The following is a 19,800-nucleotide window of genomic DNA, read 5'->3' on the forward strand; positions in this document are numbered from 1 at the left end:
ATGGAGAAACCTTTTGAATACAAGCGTGCTGATCCACACAGGTGTACACACGGGTGTTCACAGACACAAACTACACCTTTCTTGGCTGCTACCTCAAAGCACATTGTGCGCTCTCGATCTTGCGTACTGCACAATAACATGTAATATTTAGTATCTACCGTTAGCTAGTTTATTGTGATGATGTTGTATTTATTATGTTGCTCTTTCTTGTTTGTTTTCTCTTATCTCCATACAGGTGATCCAGGTGTTGTGTTTGTTTTTCTGTTTTTTTTCTTCCCCCCTTCCTCACCATCTCTTCTCCCCTCTATTTTTCTTTCTCTCCCTCTCTTTCTTTCATTCTTTCTCCCTGTCCTATCCCCCAGTCATGTCTGTAACAACCGAAAATCAAATTAAATAAATATAGAATTATAATAAAGGTCAGTCAAACTGACCAATATGGCAAGGCCATAATGAATTGTTGCCTTCAGGCAACAATTCTGATGTCTAAAGATCCAAAGGAGACAGGCAAAAAGTTTTGATTTATTTAAATATTTATTCATTTTTGTGTGATATTGTACCCTTTTTGTATTTTATTTTATTCATTTGTTTTTAACAATCTTAATTCTTCTCGTATTACCGTGGTTATGTCTCGTTGTCGCGCCACAGAACTGCTGACCTTGATGTCCAAATAATACACATAATTTTAATTTCTTCATAAGTAAAAAAACAAATAAAGGGAATGTGGGAGGGGAAAATGGAAGAAAATATTAACTGGGCTGTCTTTACTCAAGTAAAAATGTCGAACATGTTCCGTGAACGCCTCTCTGTCACGCTCTGAACTCTCCGAGGTTTCCTCAAAGTAACACGAGCTTTGACAGCTCGACGTGCCAACATGGCGGCTGGCAGCTAACGCAGACGCCTCCTCCTCCGTCTTTATCTTTGTCAGCAGTGAAGAGATCAGCGGGCCCGGGGAAGATTCACGGAGAGGGCCGGTGAGCGGATGTCTGTCCCGGTCTCTGTCTCGCTGTTGTCCGGTACGTGAAGCCGGCTTTTTTTCTGAACCGACAGCAACAACAACAGGAGGAGCGGAGGGCGGGCTGGTTCAGCGGGGCTTCTTCACCTGTCGACCGGTATGTCTCTCAGGTAAGAAGGCGTACCTGTGATGGCTCGTTGCTGTGCTGGCTTTCCTCCCTCCTCTCGGCCAAGTCAGGTGACCCGTTGGCATTAAAATGGCTCTCAGAGATAAGAAAAGAGGAGCGGGCGGCTGACTGCTGTGACATTAGTCTGCTTAAATAGACTCGTCAGGCTTATTAAGGTTAAGGGTCAGAACGGTGCCACATCACCCTGATACAGGCTTATTTCTCAGAGACTGTTTTTAAACCCGAGTTTCTGCTAAACAGAGACTCTGCTGTAGAGTCACAAGAGAAGGTCTTTTGTTTGTCATCCAAATCTAATCAGTGGTTTTCATTAACACCTGAACCTGGTGGTGGCTCCACCCATGAGTGATTCATATTAGATAATCCCCTCCACTTATTCTGCTCCAAACTTTTTATTTCTGGACTGAACTGAATAGCTTTGCATGAGTCACACTTCAAAATAAACCTTCTTTATTATATAATGGTCTTATTTAGCTTTTCTCTCTTTAATTATTGGCAGAAGTGGGTGGAGCTTCTGTGTGACTGAGATGGCATGTTAGGAATATCCCCTCCGCCAGAGGCTGATATGATGGGTTCAGCCCAGCCACATCCAACCCAACAGTTTTCAGTAGCTGAATAGAGCAAGGAAGCAGCCATCGACATGAACGACCTGCTTCTGTTTCTCATCTTTCATTAAAAACAGATCCATTCTGCTCATTTCAAGCTATGTATTGAGCATATGAGTAGCTTAGCATGCTTCAAATTAAAAAATAATCCTCCTTCATCTTATACAGTCCTCTTCTGATTGGTTGCTCCTTGTAAACAGAAGTGGGTGGGCTACTGAGCAGGAGTATCCAGGTGGTCTGAGTAGTTTTTGTCACCGTAACACAATCGAGGAGTTTTTAATGATAATTAATAATACAGTACATATCAAAAAACATGTCCTCAAGCTGCAGAGAGGCTTAAATAAAATCTATTGATGTGCTGTCTGGATAGATGGGAGCAGGATTAGGGGGGTTAGTGTGGAGTGGGAAGGGAGGCTTATTAGCAGCATATCTGGAGACTGTAAAGAAGACATAGAAAAGGATGAATGTTGGGAAACCAGCAACAAAGGCCGAGTGCTGAAAAGCAGCACAGGTGGATAAATTTGGCTTGGCGCCGGCACATTTGGCAGGGCTGAGTATTTGATTATGGAGCTGCTGTCATCCGGTGTGCTTCTGGTCTGACTCCGGCACACCTGAAACCACACAAACACAAAAAGGAGACGCTCAGGGAGGGGCGCAGGTCAGCAGGAGGGAAAGGGAGGTGGAGGAGGGTGTGGCACATGAAGCAAAATCTGTAGACGGCCTCTGTCATCTGTTTAACTTCCACCTGCTGGTTTTGGTTTTGCTTTGTGTGTGTTTGGATGTTTTTGGCCATGCAGAGTACTTTTTGCTGTTTACATAAAGACACCTCGCAGTTCCCACTGAACTGAGTCAAACCCTGAGGACCGCTGGAGAAATTAGGCGTGATCATGATCTAAAAATAGATCAAAAATTGAACTCTCGCTGCACATCCCTACCTCAGTGTTTTCCCTCTTCTTGTGCTTTTATCTGCTTCTCTGGCTTCCTCACACATTAATAAGTGAGCCGAGCAGCAGGCACCCAGCGGGTGTGTGCTGCAGCTGTCTGATGACCACGGTGGCGTCTGGGCGGAGACGCACATTCCTCAGCTACATACCAAACATGATGGTTCCTGTGAAGTCTCAGGAAGTAGTCTGGGCCCTCAGACTCTTCCTCTCTGGTTTTGCAGGAATTGGTGAACTTTGCTCGTTGTGACCTTTAGTTGTTTTTTTTTCTCTCTGCAGGTAATCTAAGGAATCTCAGATAACCTGCTGATGATGTCATCACCGATGGCAGCAAAGCCATCCACTGCCTCTGCCTCCCAACTTCGGCCCTCCACAGCTCTGGACTCACTGTCCGTGTCTTCCCTCTTAAGCGGGGATCTGGACGATGAAGAAGATGGAGGAAGTCGAGGCGGTGAGGATGAAGGACTGGGAGACCTGGAGGTGAACCCTTATGATGGTTTGCCCTTTTCTTCGCGATACTATGCCCTGCTGGAGGAGAGGCAGCGCTTTCCAGTGTGGCGACTCAGGCAGAGTCTGCTGGAGCACCTCGAGAGCCACAACATGGTCCTACTGAGCGCGCCCAGTGGGTCTGGGAAAAGCACGCAGGTAACCACAGGCAGGAAAACATTTTTTGTTTTGTTTTTTTCGAAAATGTAACAAAGCCAGTCAGATCTGTGACTGCCTCCCAGTTGCTCCCATTTAGAAAATTTCCTAATCCATATTTTCATTCTTGGACTCTACTAGAGACGCTTTGCATGACTTGCATCAAAATAATCCCTCTTTATCTTACACTTGGCTTGATTTTTGGTCTTTTCTTTGTAAATTCAAACTGTGTTTTGAGTTTTGCTGGTTTAGAAGCCTGTGTGCTTTACGGTGGTTTTACTGGTCTCACTCATTTAAGATCAGACTGAGCTGTATGTGTCCAGTCTGACACCCGGTCTTTTAACATGACTCGTGTGTGGAGCCAGCCTCAAGTGGACATCAGAGGAACTGCAGGCCTGGAGGTGGTTTCTGTGCTGGGTCTGTCTCTCAGGGACAGTCTGGTTATCTATATGCCTGCTCCATAGTTACATCCACCCACAGGCTAATGAATGACAACATTAAACCAATGTGATAGATTCACAGTGCTGTGCTGTAACCTGAACGCTCATTTAGTCCTGAAACACCCACAGATCTCATTTCCAGCACCACCTCCTCCTCCTCCTCCCTGTGAGTCTTTATGTGCTCGTTGCTTCGGTCTCTGTTGATCGGCTGTTTTCTGTGATACCTTCACTTTGTCTTTCTTTTTGTGTTACAGCCTTTATCTGCGCTGTCTGTTTATTAACCTGAATCTGGGTCACATATCTGTTATCACTTTGACCTTTGCCCCTCAGTGCGCTCGCTGTATGTCAGTAATTTCTTCTGTTTTTACTCAGTGTTGATGAGTCCTGATTTCCTCTTCAAGGTTTAATTTAGAAGAACAAAAACGTGTCATAAGGGTACGTTTTTGTCTATTCTGGGTCTGAATATTTTGCTTATTTTGTATTTAATTCTTTATTCTTAGTTTGGGTCCCCATCAGCTTCTCCCTCCTCCTCTTAAGATCAAATGAAAGCTTTGATTAAACATGGATTTAAGCTCCATTTAAGGCCCAGCTTGTTCTCTTTGGTAATCCGTGGATGACACTTGTTGGCAGTTTATTTATTGCTGTTAATAAGGGATGGATGTAGCCATGGTGATGTCACCCACTGGTTTCTGCACCTTTTGAAGATGACTAAACGTAGGTCATGTGCAGGTTTTGGGACTTGTGCACTGGTTTCTTGTGGTGTCTGAGGTCATGCAGCATGGCGGTGGTTGTCTGGTCGCAGCCATGGCAGGCTCAGTGAGCAGACTTGACTAGCAGACGAGGGCAAGAGAACCAATCACAAGCAGCACTCAGAATTTGAATGCTTACAGCCAAATGACAGCAGTCCATCCAAAAGCTCATGATGTTGCGCAAGTATAGTGTGAATTATAGGCTTTGAAGAACTTTATTAAGTCTAAAAACATTGTGTGACCTCTGTCCTCCCATGTGCTCACTGCAGGTTCCTCAGTGGTGCGTGGAGTACGCGCTCTCCTACGAGTTCTCTCATGGCCTCGTGTGCTGCTCGCAGCCTCACTCGGTGGCGGCGGTGAGTCTGGCCCTGCGCGTGGCCGATGAGATGGACCTCAGCCTGGGTCTGGAGGTCGGCTACAGAGTGCCCAACGATGACGGCTGCACGCCTGACACCATGCTCAGGTTAGATCCTTTTGAAATCTTACGCTGTTTTCAAAGTAATTTCATTTCTGTAGTGGCAAATAAAAAGTATTCAGATTACTCTGAAATTTCTCCTTTACTCTGTCTCTTGTACCTTTTAGATACAATATATTTTTAAGATAAATGCTTTTTATTGTGAATTATAATGTTATTTAAAAAATGAGGCACACAGTGCATAGAACAGAGCAGCACTGCTTCTTGTTGTCAGTATCAAACAATTAGGTAATCGTAAGTAAAAGTAATTAATCTGCGATAAACCTTAGACTGCTCTGAATCTTTGCTTCAATATTTACACTAGATATTGTCTTTCTTCTGCTTTCAAGATCAGCTGCCATCACTTCATAACACGTTTACACTCTAATCCAGCAGGTACAGGCAGTATATCTTATAAGCATTGGATGATGCCCCTCTGCAGGCTTTCAGAAGGTGATCAATCAGGGGGGTCTTAAAAAGACGGGAGCTGAAATGGCTCGTTTCAGTTAGATGAACAGAGTGGTTACATAAAGGCTCGATAAAAGATAAATAAGGATTGCTTTGAACGGAGCTACTGCAGCTCGTTCCCTGTTCTCATTTAACTCACAACAAGGAAGCAAGTATCAAATTATTCCTTTTTGTTATTCTTTGAAAAGTCTCTGAAACAAACCTGCATGAAACATTTGATCCATGTTAAAGTCTAAACTTCTGCATCTCTGGATTTCTTTGGTTCTGGATGAAAATATTCCTCTGCCTTTCTTCTGCCCACAGCCTCACCATCAATTCTTATACTCTGTACACTTTAGTTTCCTCTGAGATTGATCCACGTGTCCTGTTTTGATGCCCTCTCCGCAGGTTTGTCAGCGACACGCTGTTGCTGGAGGAAATGATGTCAGACCCCCTGCTGCATCAGTACGGCGTCGTGGTCTTGGATGAGCTCCAGGAGCGCACAGTGCCCACAGACGTGCTGCTTGGCCTGCTGTGCGACGTCTGCCGCCAAAGGCCTGACAACTTCCGAGTGGTCCTCCTCACTCACCCCACTCTCGCCCCTCGGCTCGCCACCTTCCTGGGACCCTCTGTCCCTCACCTCTCCTTGGACAACCCCCCCTCAGAGCCTGCTAATGGAGACCAGGAGGAGGAGGAAGAGGGTGGAGCAGTGGAAAGGAAGGCTGTGAACGCGGAGGTGGAGACACTGTACAGGGAGCTTTCAGCGGGAAAGGAACCCACCGCCGTCGCATGTCACATGGTGCTGGATCTGCACCGGAGAGGAGAGGAAGGAGACGTGATGGTGTTTCTGGCCAGTGCACAGGTACACGAGTAAACGGCCACGGAGAAGAAAGTAGATCCTCCGAGGTTTTTTGTGACAGAATATCTTTAAAAATTAATCTCCACATCAGCAGGCATGAAAATTATTTAAATACAACCTCTAATGAAGGAAAGCATGACTCATTTAACAAAAACTAAACCAAAGACTGATTTAATAATGATGTACACTATATTAATGCCATAGGAAATTAGTCTGTAGGAAATTAGTCCTCTGCATTTAACCCATTCACTCAGTGAAGCAGTGGGCAGCCACCAATCCAGCACTCGGGGAGCAGTGTGCGGAGACGGTACCTTGCTCAGGGGTACCTCAGGGTTCGGTGGATTCGATCCCCCGACCTTCCAATCATGGAACCACCCACTGAGCTATCTCTGTTTCAAACAAAGTAAACAACGCCTGGGCCTGTTGGTACAATGACCCCTGATCTTATTCCTTTAACACAGTGTTTAGTTTTTACACTTTAACACAAAGCAAATTACCCAAACCGATCTTCATTCTTTATTCTGAGTTGTAGAGTTTCACCACCTTTGTCCTGCAGAGCAGTGAAATAAGGTCAGCTCCGCCTGAGAGGCGTCTGGGGCTTTGCAGGTGTCTGATGTCTCAGCTCAAATGAAACTACAAATATGCAGAAATCCCTCATGTGCTTTCTGTACATATTGACCTTCACTTTAGACTCTCATTTAAACTCCCTTTGTGTCAACATCACCACACCTCCTGCTCCTTCACTCACTGTTGAGGCCTTGTCTCCCTCGAGGGTGGTTTAGTTAGGATTACCTGGAGTGGAACACTGTCAAGTTCTTTTTAAATTGCCACTAAGTGACAATCAGCTCGTCCTCAGTTTGGAGAAGCAACGCTAGAAAAGAAGGACAGCTGCAGGTGACAGCAGGCCACCTAAAAAAATTCACTCTGTTAAGTGTGCTCTTTATTTAGAACATTTTGACTTCTTTGTCTTCTATCAGAGAGCTAAAACCATCAAACTTTGGCAGGAGCATCATTTAACCTCACAGAGCACAAGCTAGGTGAGGGTTTTTTGTGCTTGTTTGTTTGTGGAAGGTGTTTCATTTTTAGAGAAATGCCCCAAAAGGAACCAACAGCGCAAACAAGAGGAAATCGGCAATGGAGGCAAAACCGGTTACGTATCAGGTTGTAAATGTTTATTTCTGCTTTAATGTCAGGCACTTTAACACGGGAGAGTATGGGGCCTCACTGCTGTAGCCCCAGTGGACATCAGGGGAACTGCAGCTGTTGGTGCTTTTTCAGCCTGGTGATGAAAACATGTCCCCTGAATCACACCCTCACAGTGGATTTGATCATGTCCTGTCTCCTCTCTGTTAAACAGGAAATAGAAGAGTGCGCCGCCCTGCTGGAGAAGGAGTGTGTAGCTTTGAGTCCTCAGCTCGGCGCTCTGCGACTCCTCCCCCTCCATGCCGGACTGGGTGGGCTTACACAGCGGATCTACGAGTCCGACCCTGATGCGTCCACCCTGAGGGAGGACGGCAGCTCTGAGGACAGCTCGGCACTGGGAGCTGGAGGTGTGGGCAAAAAAAGGAAAGTCATCCTCACCGATGCACTTGCAGAGGCATCCTTCTCACTGCCCGGAGTTCGCTACGTCATCGACATGGGGCTCCAACTAAAAAATGTGAGTTTGTTTTTGTATCAACAGCAATATTTCATGTAAAAGTACTCTTTTTTTTTTTTTATTATCACTTAATAAGCTTTACGCATATTCAGGCCTGTTTTTGAGCTTGAATTTAATTCATGTTCTGTGGCAGGTTTATAATCCACAAATAAGAGCAAACTCTCAGGTTCTGAGGACGATCAGCAAACACCAGGCCGACATGCGCACTCAGAGGGTGAACAGCCACCTTCCAGGTACGCATCTGTTCAGGTTTCACTCCCACACAAATGCTTCCTGAGGGTTAACAGTTTGCTGAAGAGTTATGAAGCACTGACTGAGCTAATCACAGCTCAAAGACTGAAAGATAAAACTCCATTGGTATTTCCCATAGACTGTAAATAAAAGATGTCCATAGCTGCCATGATGTCACCTGCTGGTTTCTCAACTTTGGTGGTGAGAGTCTGAAGTGACCGTTGATCTAATTTTAAGTTTCACATATTTGCACCCCCAGCTGGTCGCAGCCCCTACCTGAGCCTGATTCTGCTGGAGGCTTCTTCGTGTTAAAAGGAAGTTTTTCCTTTCCACTGTCACTAAGTGCTTGATTATAGGGTGTATTGCAGTATCTACCATTTTAAGGCAGCAGAACAGCTCATCTTTACAGTTGCTCCAGGCTGAACAGCTGCCGGGTAACTTTAAATGGCCTGAAATTGATTTAGTGACAGCAGCTCACTGAGGTTTAGTTTAGATGTAATTTTACCAACTGATTAAAGGCAAAGGGAGCGACAAATTCTAACTTTTCTAACTAATCCCCCAAAATAAGCTCAGTGCAGGATTTAGGGACAAACGGTAACTTCCAAAACCTTTCAGTAGATGATAGCATAAATGTATCAGTGATGGTTTTACAGAAGTAAAAGAAGACCATTAAACATGAGCAGAATACAGCGGGGATTAAATGGTTTTAACTTTAGGTGACTGTGAGGTGTAAAACAGGGTCGTCCATGTAGTTATAGTGCAGTTCCTCTCGGCAGACTGCATGCTGCCATCTTATGGTAAAGTTTGGTATTACATGGACAGGGAGAGGCCTAGCTCTGTATCTTTCTTCACACTCTGCTGGCTGCTTTGGATAATTCTGGGAGGATTTGAACTATTTTTAAACAGGAGTTTACAGAAAATACCTTTAACACCTGCAGTGTTTCACCATGGCTGTTAACTGTGTGACTTCTCTCACTTTTTAGGCCTGTGCCTGCGTCTGTACTCCCAGTCCCTGTATGAAGAGGGGATGGCGGAGGCTCACTGTCCAGGTGTGATGGAGGAGAACCTCAGCCACCTGGTGCTGCTGCTGAAGAGGCTGGATATTGCTGACATGGGGCAGTGCAAGTTCCTGGACAGACCAGGTGACTTTTTGCAAACCTCCTCTGTGCCACAGAGCACACAGTGAAGGAGGTACACGTTTGTACCCATGCTAAGGAGACAGTCCAAACTGGTAGTAGTTTGGATTTACCCTCATACCCTCCTCTCTCTGCCCCTCCCCCCAGCCCCTGAGGCCCTGATGCAGGCCCTGGAGGACCTGGACTATCTGGCAGCGCTGGACGACGACGGAAACCTGTCGGAGGTCGGCATCATAATGTCAGAGCTGCCCTTGGAGCCGTCGCTGGCGAAAGCCCTGATCGCCGCCTGCGAGTACGACTGCGTCGACGAGCTGCTCACGATAGCTGCGATGCTCACGGGTAAGCAAGCATTGCAGGAAGTGAAGCCCGATGAGAGACATTCGTTCTACATTGACTCTTTTAATAAAGAACATTTGATCTGATCTTTGTGTTTTCTTGTTGCAGCTCCTTCCTGCTTCGTCACTGCAGAGCCCAGCAGAGAGGAGGCTGCCGTCACACACTGGAGGCCTCTGATGCACACAGAGGGAGATCACATGACTCTCATCAATATATATAATGCCTTCTTGGAGCGTACGTACACTTAACCTTCATCACAGATGTACTGTGCTCAGCAGTGATGGTGCAATATTTTTCAGAAGCTTTAGGCAACTTTTTTCCATGAAACAGAAATTTAACAGAACAGCCCGTGGACCCGTTTCCATGCTGTATTTGACATTAATCAAGTTGAAGCCTAAAGGAAAAAAAACAACCCAAAAACATTTTCACTGTTTTCTGGGTACAAGTCCTGAAATTCAATAACTGCTTCTGCTGGTTCCTCTGATTGCTGGCCGGCCTGTGTGTGATCACTGCAGACAATCAGGATGAGGCCTGGTGCACGACGAACTTCCTCTGTCACGCCGCCCTGCGATTGGCTGTGGTGATCAGGGCGCAGCTGCTGGAGGTGATGCAGCGGATAGAGCTTCCCGTTTCTCCTCCCACTTTCGGATGCCAAGACAACTGCACGAACATCAAGCGGGCTCTCATCTCAGGCTTCTTCCTCAAAGTAAACTCCTCATTTTAAAAATATTTTTACCCATATTTCTGCTCTTCCACTTGGTGAATTTGTGTAACACTGACTCCTCCTCCTCAGGTGGCTCACGATGTGGACGGCTCCGGTAACTACCTCCTGCTAACTCACCGCCACGTGGCTCACCTTCACCCCTTCTCCTCTTACCTGTGTCGACAGCCGCGGCCCGACCCCCCCAGTTGGGTCCTCTATCACGAGTTCACCATCTCCCGCGACAACTGCATTCGCATCGCCTCTGACGTCCACCCACAGATGTGAGTTAAAGCTGCAAATTGGCTGCAATGTAGTAAAAAAGTGGCTTCATGCAACTTTATTAAAGTGAAAAACATTTTTAATCCCAGTGTCGGAGCACATTATAATCTAATTTAAAAATCAGACCCTCCACAACGCTCTCAGCTGCCTCGAGCAGCCTGTGAAGGATGAGGGCGTAAAAGAGTCGTGTTTTGAGACGCTGTTGTCACTTAGTGCTGATTATTATCACCTGTAAGCATCTCTGTTGACGCCTATCGTGATTCCTCATAGGCTTGTGGAGCTGGCGCCACAGTACTTCCTTGGAAACCTGCCTTCGAGTGACGGGAAGGAGCTGCTGATGGAGCTGCGGCAGAGCCTAGAGCCGCCAGGGTTGTACGATCAGGAGGGGGCGGCGCAGGAGCACGGCCGGAGTCCTAGAGACGCTGAGGGGGGGCAGGAGCCTCACAATCAGTCCAGCACTGAGCTCTGCGTCATCCAATGAGAAGGGAGAAGGGGCGGAGCTTCTCAGGAGAGGATTCTGAAGACTTGGCGGTCTTCTTGATGTGACTTTACACGTGCAACACTAATGTACAGTCCTGTGTGTCTCCTCCTCTGTGTGGCGGCTATGAACATTCACACCTCCTCATTTCCTCTTTTTTTGTTTTTGTTGTTGACTTTATTTAAAAATGAATCTCAAACATTTGCTTTTATTTAAAGAGAGATTTCTATGTTTCTATGAATTTAGAGTTTTAAATTAAAGACAAAAAGGAAGGAGCGATGAGGGTGAAATACCGGAAGCAATACTCCCTGTTAGTGTACGACCTTTGACCTCTATGCAGACGCCCATGAAGAGGTGCTTCTCAGGGCTCACTGTGATCTGTTGTGATGCTGATGCTTCCCAGCTGTTTTGATACAGTTTTCTTGCTCAGTCTTTTCCCTTTTTAATAGAATTTGTGTCGGTGCAAAAACTGCTTTGAATAAAGTGAAGTTTTTCATGTTTTCAGGATTTCAGCTGAGTGATTTTGCACTGTGTAGCTACCTGAGTTTTAACCTTTAAAGTCGCTTTACTGTAAGATTTAAAACTGTCAGTTATTAAAGAGAATTGCCTCCTCCAAAGAGTCTGTTGGTTTGTCAGTGAGATTACACATAAATGATGAGGCTAAACCACAGACTGTAAGTAAAAAAAGGATGTAGCAACCGTGAGTTCAGCCACTGGTTTTAGGTTTTTGGGCATCGGGGAAGACTGTGAGACTGTATTTCAACAAGAAGCAGGAGTGTCAACTTTGTCCTTGCTCGGCGAGCTGTGTAGATGCATTACTCAGGCAGATAAAATTTACACTGAATGATAAACACTAATGATGCCTGTAGTTACAGCACATGTATCTCCACTTTTATTGTACATACATGCAGCATATTGCATTACTAGCTGCAGCTTTGCAATCAGATCAATCTCTGCTCAGGGGCTGTTTGCAGAGCTTTAGGGGACTCGGTATGTACATGTCAGCGGACAGTTAAGATAGGAGCATCAGCGGTGAAGGTTTCTGGTGTTCAGTGCTTCAGTGCAGCGTCCCTCATGGTTTGGTACGCAGCCTTGTTCTGCTTGAACATCTTCAGCTCCAGCTCGGTCTGTGTGCGCATCCCCTAAAGCAAAAACAGTGAAATCAATGAATTTACAATTTATTATAGCACTTAAAGACCAAACATGTGAGTGCATTGTGACCTCCAGGTCTTTGGTGATGGCGTGGTTGGATCCATGGGTGACCATCAGGATGCGGTAGGCCTGACAGATCAGGCTGTGGCCCTCCTCAATCTGCCCTGCATGCCAGTGGGTGACACCTGCCCGCATAATGGCCATACCCAGCTGGGCGTTATTGGGGTGGTACAACTTCCTGTTTCCAAAAGCAAAGGGGGCGAAAGTCATCCAAAATCAACGTTTTAGATGCTTTACATACACACTCTAAAGCAATGAGTATATATTATAAATTATTTATTATTTGTAGATTTATTTTACATTAACTCTGAGCTCCAGCAGGATTACAGGCCAGGTTGAAGTAGTGTCTCATGCATTCATTTAAAAGGCGCTGATGTTTAGGCAGATCTGTTATGAAGTGATGGACTGTTTCAAAGCTCAGAAGCAGCAGATAAAAAGCGTTAGAACGTAGCCTTTGTTTGCAACCATTTGAGTTGTGCTCCTCCACATTGAAAGAGGCAGTTGAGGCGGTTTTGGTATCTGACTAGTATGCCACCTGGATGCAATCTAAGTGAAGTGTAGGACACATCCTACCAGGATAAGGTGCTGGGGCAAACCCAGTATACACCAGAGGTATTATTTACTTTTTCCTCAGTCTACACCAGCCTCCATGTCCAAGTTACTAACATAGCAACCACACAGCATGATGCTACCACCACCATGCTTTACTATAGGGGCAGTTTTAGCAGATTACAGGCAGGGACTGATTTTTTTTTTTTTTTTTACCTCAAAACTGAATTTTTTGCCTCATCAGGTCTAATAGTCTGGGTCTTTCCAGCTGTTCTAACAGAAGGGCCCTATTAATGAGCTACTGAGATGGCTATCCCTAATCTCTTCAGAGGAAGCTTTGTTGGAATAACCAGTTCATCGTTGCTCCCCAATCAAGACCTCAGATAGTCACTTTCTCTATGAAGAGTCCTGGTGGTTCCAAACTTCTTCCATTTCACACATGGTTTTAGACCCTAGCTCCCATGCATGACCTACCAAAGTTTAATTATGGAGGTCTGCAGAGAGTTTAGCAGACATCGGGACTCCTAAATGTGCTGTTCTGGTCTGCCTCATGGAAGCACTTCCAGACTGGCCTCACTTCTCAAACCTGGCGGCTATGTTGATATGATACGGAGTCTATTATCAGCACTAACCTGTATCCCTCCACCATCCTGTGGGCGTAGTCTGCTGCCTTGGCGAAGGACCGCTGGTATGACAGGACCTCGCTGGCGATGCTGAGCACTCGCAGCTTGTACAGGTTAGTATCTGCCAGGACATTCTCCTGCTTCTGCAGACACTCATAACACAACTTCAGCACCTGAGAGAGGAAAGGAGAGATGCTGACTAGACTGAAGGAGTTAACGAAAGCATGGCAACAGTCATCAAGAGAGGGTTAGGTGGAAGGAAGCTGACAGGGGCGTGGTGTACCTCATTGTAATCTCCCTCAACACGTGACTTCTCAATCTTCTCCAAAGACTCCTTACTGAAGACTGTTACCTCCTTTACCTTATCCGCAGATGGCTGAGAGAATGAGAGAAAAGTCGAGGTAATAAACTGAAAATACACTTTAAAAACAGTCTAATGTTTGCCCTCGCACTTTGCTGTCTGCACCCGCTGTCATCAGGTCATCCTCGATGTGCTTGCTGCAGTGCTCACAGGTGCAGTCAAAGTGGAAACGCTCCTTTAGCTTCTTCTGGCGGTCAGCCGAAAGGTTCAGGAAGTCCACGTAGCTCACGGTCAGCTCTTCTCCCTCAGGGATTTTCCCCAGAGCCCGTAGCTCAATCCTGGGACAGAGAAGGACCGGATGGTGTTTCTCAGTCATCCAGGTCATGGTAGTCTAAGGAGCTTGAACAGAAAGTGACTGGACTTCTTTAAGTTTGGTGAAGACATTTGGTTCCATGTGTAGAGTCTCAGTAAACCCCAGTGAGGGTTTACGATGGTTATCAACCGTCTTAAGGGACAACTCTGAGGACACCACGATGCATGTAAATTGTTTTATAGCGGAGGAAACTGGACTTTGTTACCTATCTGAATATCTTGAATCCTGGAAGTTGATTAGTCCATGTTCACTATGATCTCTGCATACAAGTGTACTTTTAGAGATATGGGGCAGGTTGATCTCTTGTTTATAATCATAGAATTGTAAGGTAAAAACCTAATGCAGCCCTGAGACTAGTGACGTTTTGGCTACTGTTTGGATACACTATATTTGAAATAACGTGGATATTTAGCTATATGCAACCTTAGTGGTTAACAGCCTTAGGTGGATCCTGTAGACACTGTGTTATTAAACTGAAAACTTCAAAAGTTCTTGTGGAAAAGCAGTTCACGTCTAAGAACTTCTTTAGTGCAACCAAACCTGCACAGATGCTATGAAGAGGAAACTATCCACAGAGATCAAAACTGATTTTGTACCAGGCTGTAAACATTTTTATTTCTGCTGTGAAGTTGTATATTTTAACACAAGTCCTATGGGGACTTGTGCACTTCTCGAGGGAGCCTCCAGTGGACATCACAGGAACTGCAACTCTAACCTCAGTCTAATATTTGTGTTTTTTTCCTCAGCCTCACAGGAGAAACAGAAAGATAATAAAACTGTATGTAGCGTTCTGCGTTATAGCTGGAATAAACACTGGCGTGTGTCTCTGTGTGTTCTCACTAAAGCCAGTCATATGTCGGAACGAGTGGTGAACGTCTGCAAAACATACCTCCTCTGAGAGTGGAGAGCAGAGCTCACAGCTGACTGGCTGCAAAGAAAAGAGAGAGTCAGACGTTTATACGCTGCACTCTGTTTAAAGTAAAGCATCGGTGTGGTCCACTAAATCTGCCAGACTCTGGCTTTATTACTGTACTTTACTTCCCTAATGTATGCCTCCATATATATCTGTAAATTAAGTCGTCACAAGCGCAAAAGACACATAATAAACAACTTCTTAGTGTTAGGAGGATAAAATTCTGCGTGCTTTCATTAAGATTTTTTCAAATTGTAGTGTTTTTTATGAAATGACCCTGAGAGGTTTATTTCATGATGGAGCAGGGCTCCGCAGCTCGGATACGTACTTCCCGTGGTTGAGGATGACGGTGCAGTTAGGCCAGCAGTCATGGTTGACCAGGCACAGGTTGGGAAAAAGACCCACACCCACAGCCTGCAGCCCTCTTTGGTCACTCAGGGTGAATCCATTACACTTGATCTGCAAGAACAGACACAGATGGCAGGAAGGGTAAGAAGAAGCAGGGGCAGGGCTAGGATGTTGGATTTGGTGATTAATGATGAAACACTAACGATGCCAAAGATGTGTGAGATATAGTCGACAGAGTGCTGCCTCGTCCCGTAAGACCAGTACTGAAGGAACTTGTGCACGTCAGCCCGGAGCTGCTTAAAGTCTTCGGCGGCCAGGTCGGCCACATGCTCCTGCAGTTGGTCAACAGAGATCAGCTGACTGTCGGAAGCGATGCCCGTGTCCTTGTGCATACGCCACAGCACACGAGCTGCCAAGCTGTCGCAGGAAGAAACAGGAAATTGAAGGTTCATTCATCCATGTCCAAGATTCCTGGGAATATCAGCCAGATCATAGTCCAGAACAATAAACCTGGCAGGAAACGCATGATGTAGTGCAATGATTCCAGGTGTAACTGGGATTTTGTTGTAGACACACAATTCTAAAACAATCATGTGACACAAACCCCCAGCCTGGCTGATTTATTAGCCTCAGATACCTGGAAGTTCAACCTTCTGATCATGACAGCAGCAAAGGCTTTAACCAGGTCCCCAATGACCTATTTAGACTTTGGTTAAGCTTTTTAGTTGGGTTGGTCCACCTAATTTGGAACACCCCAATTGAACCCCACCCCAAAAGAAACTTTACCTATTTAGCACGTGGCTAAAACAAAATCCAATGCCAATCTTAGCTTTAGATGAGTCACAGGTAATTTGGGGATAACAGATAAATGGGATTGCTGGTAGTAACCAAATACAAAACAAGATTGAGCACATTTGGACAAACCTTGCATTATCACATTTAACATCACTTCCGGTATTAATAAATCTTAGTTTAAGCACACTTTCTGGTACTTCGCGGCCTGTAAACAGCTCTTAACTGCAGGGAATGTGTGAAGTCTGTAAGCGTTCAAGGGGAGTGAAAATCTGTCTTTTCATACAAAGTTTATTTCCCTTCTCTTCTACAAACTTTATTTATCCAGGAAGCAAAAACATTTCAGATGTTAGCACATTTTTCGATGATCTGGGAAACCCAGAGGTCTCTGTCATGCACCTTTTCTTACCGAATATTCTCGCTGGGCGCGCTGCCGAGCTTCTTGATGGCGCCACACTCCTGCTTGTGCTCGTTCCAGCACGCGGTCTGGCAGGTTCGGTCGCAGTAGTGGGCAAACTTGCACTGAGCACAGCGGTGCAGATTGGCCTTATGGCGGAAGCAGCTGTGGCACACCTGGGTGGCCAAACTGAAAGAGAAACACAGACAGGTTAATGGTAAAATCACAGAGATGAGGAGTGCTCCTATGTTCAGAGAATAATGAAAGTATGTAGCTGTTTTTCTAGTTTCCCTGATTCTCATTTCTTTATCATTCTTTAAACCTCACAGAAGTTTGCAGGTCTGTGTGTAAACTGTTTGTTTAGCCCTCTGTGCCGGTCCAAAACAACGCCAAGCAGCGTTGTTAATGCCTCTCACCACTTACAGCGTCCTCAGTCTCTTTGTAGTTTTGGACAGCTCCCGCCTTACACTGTGCAGAAACCCTCAGTACATGCCTGCTTCGGTGAGCTGCCGTCTTGCAGATACGAGCTCTTATAAGGCTGTAACACTAACACTGCTACCAGATCTGTGTCTGGTATTCTAGCACATCAACAAACCAGTGTTCCCTTTAATACCAGCTGATTTTAGCCATCAGCAAATCATTACTAACCAAAGCAAACATGTAGAACGCTCAAAAAAAATCAGGAATCAGCTCCCGCCTGATCCTGAGATCCAATAACTTTAGTTCATTTAACGAAGGCATAAAATTTTTACCTTCTTGTATGAAATTACAGTTGCAGGCCCTCATCATAATATCTCATAGTTTCAATAAAGATCAAAGATTCCATGTCCTCGTAGAGGAACAGAAAAAACAAACTGGTTCTCTGGATGTTTGTTTTCCAATAATTTGCTGGATAAATCTTTTCTCTTTTACCTACATTTGGACACAAGAGTCATTTTCTATGTCAAAAGGTCAACTGTCAACTTTGGCGCCAAAAAAACAAAACCAAGCTTGAACGACTTTAAACTCAGATGGCTGCAGCTTATTCAAACCACTGAAACCAGCAAAGCAGACCACATCAATCCAGTTCCTAATGACGTCGCAATGGCCTCCTGTGTGTCCCAGTTTGACTTTTGCTGCGTTGTCAAACATCCATCCCTCTCAGATTTTCGGGGACAGGTCTGTTTTCTGTCTCCAGAGGCCAAACTAAACAGTGAGAATCAACCTGCAGATCACTGCATACCTGAAACCAACCACAATGTGCTTTTTTATGTTCCATATATGATGCTAAAAGCCGTTACACTCTCAAATCTGATCTTATATTAATATAACCTGAACGTTAAACCTTGTAAAGGTGCCATAATCCTTTCTGCTGGAGCCTCCTCACATTGGATCCAGAATGTCACGCTCAAGTTCACATGACACCTCGATGGCCTTCGTGTTGCTGATGTCATAGAATTCAGAGGTCTAGAAGGAAGGTCACGACCCTGAGATGGTGACCAACGCCCACAGTCTGAGTACACCTGAGACATGTTCATGCAAAACCCAGAACGACCAGGAGACCCGTACCTGTCGAAGACCACAGCTGCAAAGCTGGGCTCGGAGAAGATCACTTCCCCCGTGTTGAGCTCTTTGGCGGCCCTCAAGCCTCGACCTTTGCTCCCGGCATCAAACAGCTCGGCTCGCTCCATGTTCCCTACAGTCATTGTGCCGGGCAAACAAAACACAGAGGAGACAGTGAGGAAGGAGAAAGCAGCCGAGGGCGGGACAGGCTGAGGGAGTGCAGGACTCTCACTAACATTCGGGTGCCCTCTCTCTCTCCTCTTAGGCCGACCCCTGCAGAGGCCAAAAATAACCCTGAAGGGGTTGAACCACCTCAGCAGAGCGGTAAGAGAGGGAGGGAGGTGACGGAGGTATGAGGTGGTGCATGTGGGTACCCCTTGTTTGGGTCGGTTCCCCCAGTGGTATTTTGGTCCGGGGCAGCTGTGGCTGTCTGTCAGAGGCACATGACAGGAAACAGATTCAGTGACTTTATCTTTGCTTTTTACAGTAGAGTGGAGGTGACTGCACCCAGTTTACACTCATTAACACATAAAAGAAGATTTTAAAGTCTTCTTTTATGAAATAAATAGAAATAAAGTCACTTTAGTGTTAATTTTCATTGGAAAACAGACAGAAATACAAAGCCATGCTTCATATTTAAAACAATAAACTACATTATTCTTGTTTTAAAGTCACACCATCCACAAAGTGATGAGTCTGAAATAACTGCTGACCCAATAACCAATAAAGTGTATATCAGTCATGCTGACTGGTCACATGTGCAAATAAAAGTATTAAAAGATTCAGGACAAGTAGCGAAGAGGCAGAGCCAATGAGAAAGTGAATCCAGGTGTGAATTGTTTCATGCTGTGGATGCTGCACGCTCAGCACCAGTATGAGGAAAACGTGTATAAATGATATTTCCAGTAAATGTACATTGGTTACAGGCTGTGATTAAGGTCCTTAAAACAATACTAATACGTGGTATAGCCTGAACAACCTGATTTATCAGCATCAGCATTTAAAATGGTTTGTAAATCTAAATAAGTAAAGAAGAGACGAGAGAAACACCATTCATCTGTGCTGTGAGTATCATTGTCAGAGTTTATCCACTAGAGGGCACTCTTCAACATCCCTGTTAGCAACACAGTTCGAGGATTTGTTCCAGTTTCTTCATTGACCCTCCCATCGGCAGAGCTCCAGAGGATCTTGTGAGTACCGATTTATTCAGTCTTTCTTTGCTTTATTTTCATGAAATAATGGTGAAAAACAGTTAAATTATATTATTTCAGACTCACACGAGGCTCTCTGTGATTTTCTTTCTGTGACTGTGTGAATCAGTGATTTCAATGTTTATCTAACACACGGGTGGAGGATTTAAAGTCGGCACACAGTGTTGGTCAGTGTTGTGTTAACCGAGCACCGTTCACGCTGTACATCCGGTGACTTATTCCACTGTGAGAGGATGATCCAGCTCATCATCATAACATCTGTGCTCGCTGCATACATCACACTGTATAAAACACCTGATTCTACAAGTGAAGGCTTTGATGAAAGAGTGAGCAGATTACTAAAAACTGTGTCAAATTCTCTCTGTTTCACATCCAAAGTGCTTTAAAACCAAACATATTGAGTTAGATTTTTCTTTAATCACTGCATTTACTATCTCATACTCATG

At 45.2% G+C, this 19,800-nt stretch overlaps 2 protein-coding genes across 3 annotated transcripts; one reads left to right on the top strand and one right to left on the bottom strand.

Annotated features, from left to right (window-relative positions):
* The first annotated feature begins 840 nt into the window (after positions 1 to 840).
* Positions 841 to 11,710, top strand: dqx1 (DEAQ box RNA-dependent ATPase 1). 2 transcript variants are annotated; one of them, XM_026174599.2, is made up of 12 exons: positions 841 to 1,122; positions 2,962 to 3,327; positions 4,783 to 4,976; positions 5,823 to 6,276; positions 7,631 to 7,930; positions 8,064 to 8,163; positions 9,145 to 9,303; positions 9,445 to 9,636; positions 9,742 to 9,867; positions 10,149 to 10,339; positions 10,427 to 10,617; positions 10,886 to 11,710. In XM_026174599.2, the coding sequence occupies exons 2-12, from the start codon at positions 2,992 to 2,994 to the stop codon at positions 11,094 to 11,096; spliced, it is 2,454 nt and encodes an 817-aa protein (XP_026030384.2). In that variant the 5' UTR covers positions 841 to 1,122; positions 2,962 to 2,991; the 3' UTR covers positions 11,097 to 11,710. The 2 variants fall into 2 exon arrangements, with proteins under 2 accessions (XP_026030384.2, XP_080159778.1); XM_080303652.1 differs by having other exon boundaries at positions 985 to 1,109.
* A 252-nt stretch (positions 11,711 to 11,962) lies between these two features.
* smyd1a (SET and MYND domain containing 1a) lies at positions 11,963 to 18,492 on the bottom strand. Its single transcript, XM_026174601.2, has 10 exons — positions 18,150 to 18,492; positions 16,614 to 16,790; positions 15,616 to 15,829; positions 15,393 to 15,523; positions 15,041 to 15,079; positions 13,930 to 14,116; positions 13,761 to 13,853; positions 13,487 to 13,650; positions 12,315 to 12,483; positions 11,963 to 12,235 (listed from the first exon to the last, which is right to left on the bottom strand). The coding sequence occupies exons 1-10, from the start codon at positions 18,284 to 18,286 to the stop codon at positions 12,143 to 12,145; spliced, it is 1,404 nt and encodes a 467-aa protein (XP_026030386.2). The 5' UTR covers positions 18,287 to 18,492; the 3' UTR covers positions 11,963 to 12,142.
* Positions 18,493 to 19,800: the final 1,308 nt, after the last annotated feature.

This window comes from Astatotilapia calliptera, chromosome 7 (assembly GCF_964374335.1).
Source record: "Astatotilapia calliptera chromosome 7, fAstCal68.1, whole genome shotgun sequence".
In the NCBI taxonomy this organism is placed as follows: Eukaryota; Metazoa; Chordata; class Actinopteri; order Cichliformes; family Cichlidae; genus Astatotilapia; species Astatotilapia calliptera.

Excerpts from the sequence above, each read along its gene's own strand:
- smyd1a (XM_026174601.2), bottom strand. The coding sequence starts at position 18,286 with ATGACTGTAGGGAACATGGAGCGAGCCGAGCTGTTTGATGCCGGGAGC. Across the intron at positions 15,080-15,392 it reads GTCATCCTCAACCACGGGAA|CCAGTCAGCTGTGAGCTCTG; the intron begins GTACGTATCCGA and ends TTTTCTTTGCAG. Across the intron at positions 13,651-13,760 it reads TTGAGGGAGATTACAATGAG|GTGCTGAAGTTGTGTTATGA; the intron begins GTACACCACGCC and ends TTCCTCTCTCAG.
- dqx1 (XM_026174599.2), top strand. The coding sequence starts at position 2,992 with ATGATGTCATCACCGATGGCAGCAAAGCCATCCACTGCCTCTGCCTCC. Across the intron at positions 3,328-4,782 it reads GGTCTGGGAAAAGCACGCAG|GTTCCTCAGTGGTGCGTGGA; the intron begins GTAACCACAGGC and ends TGCTCACTGCAG. Across the intron at positions 7,931-8,063 it reads TGGGGCTCCAACTAAAAAAT|GTTTATAATCCACAAATAAG; the intron begins GTGAGTTTGTTT and ends GTTCTGTGGCAG.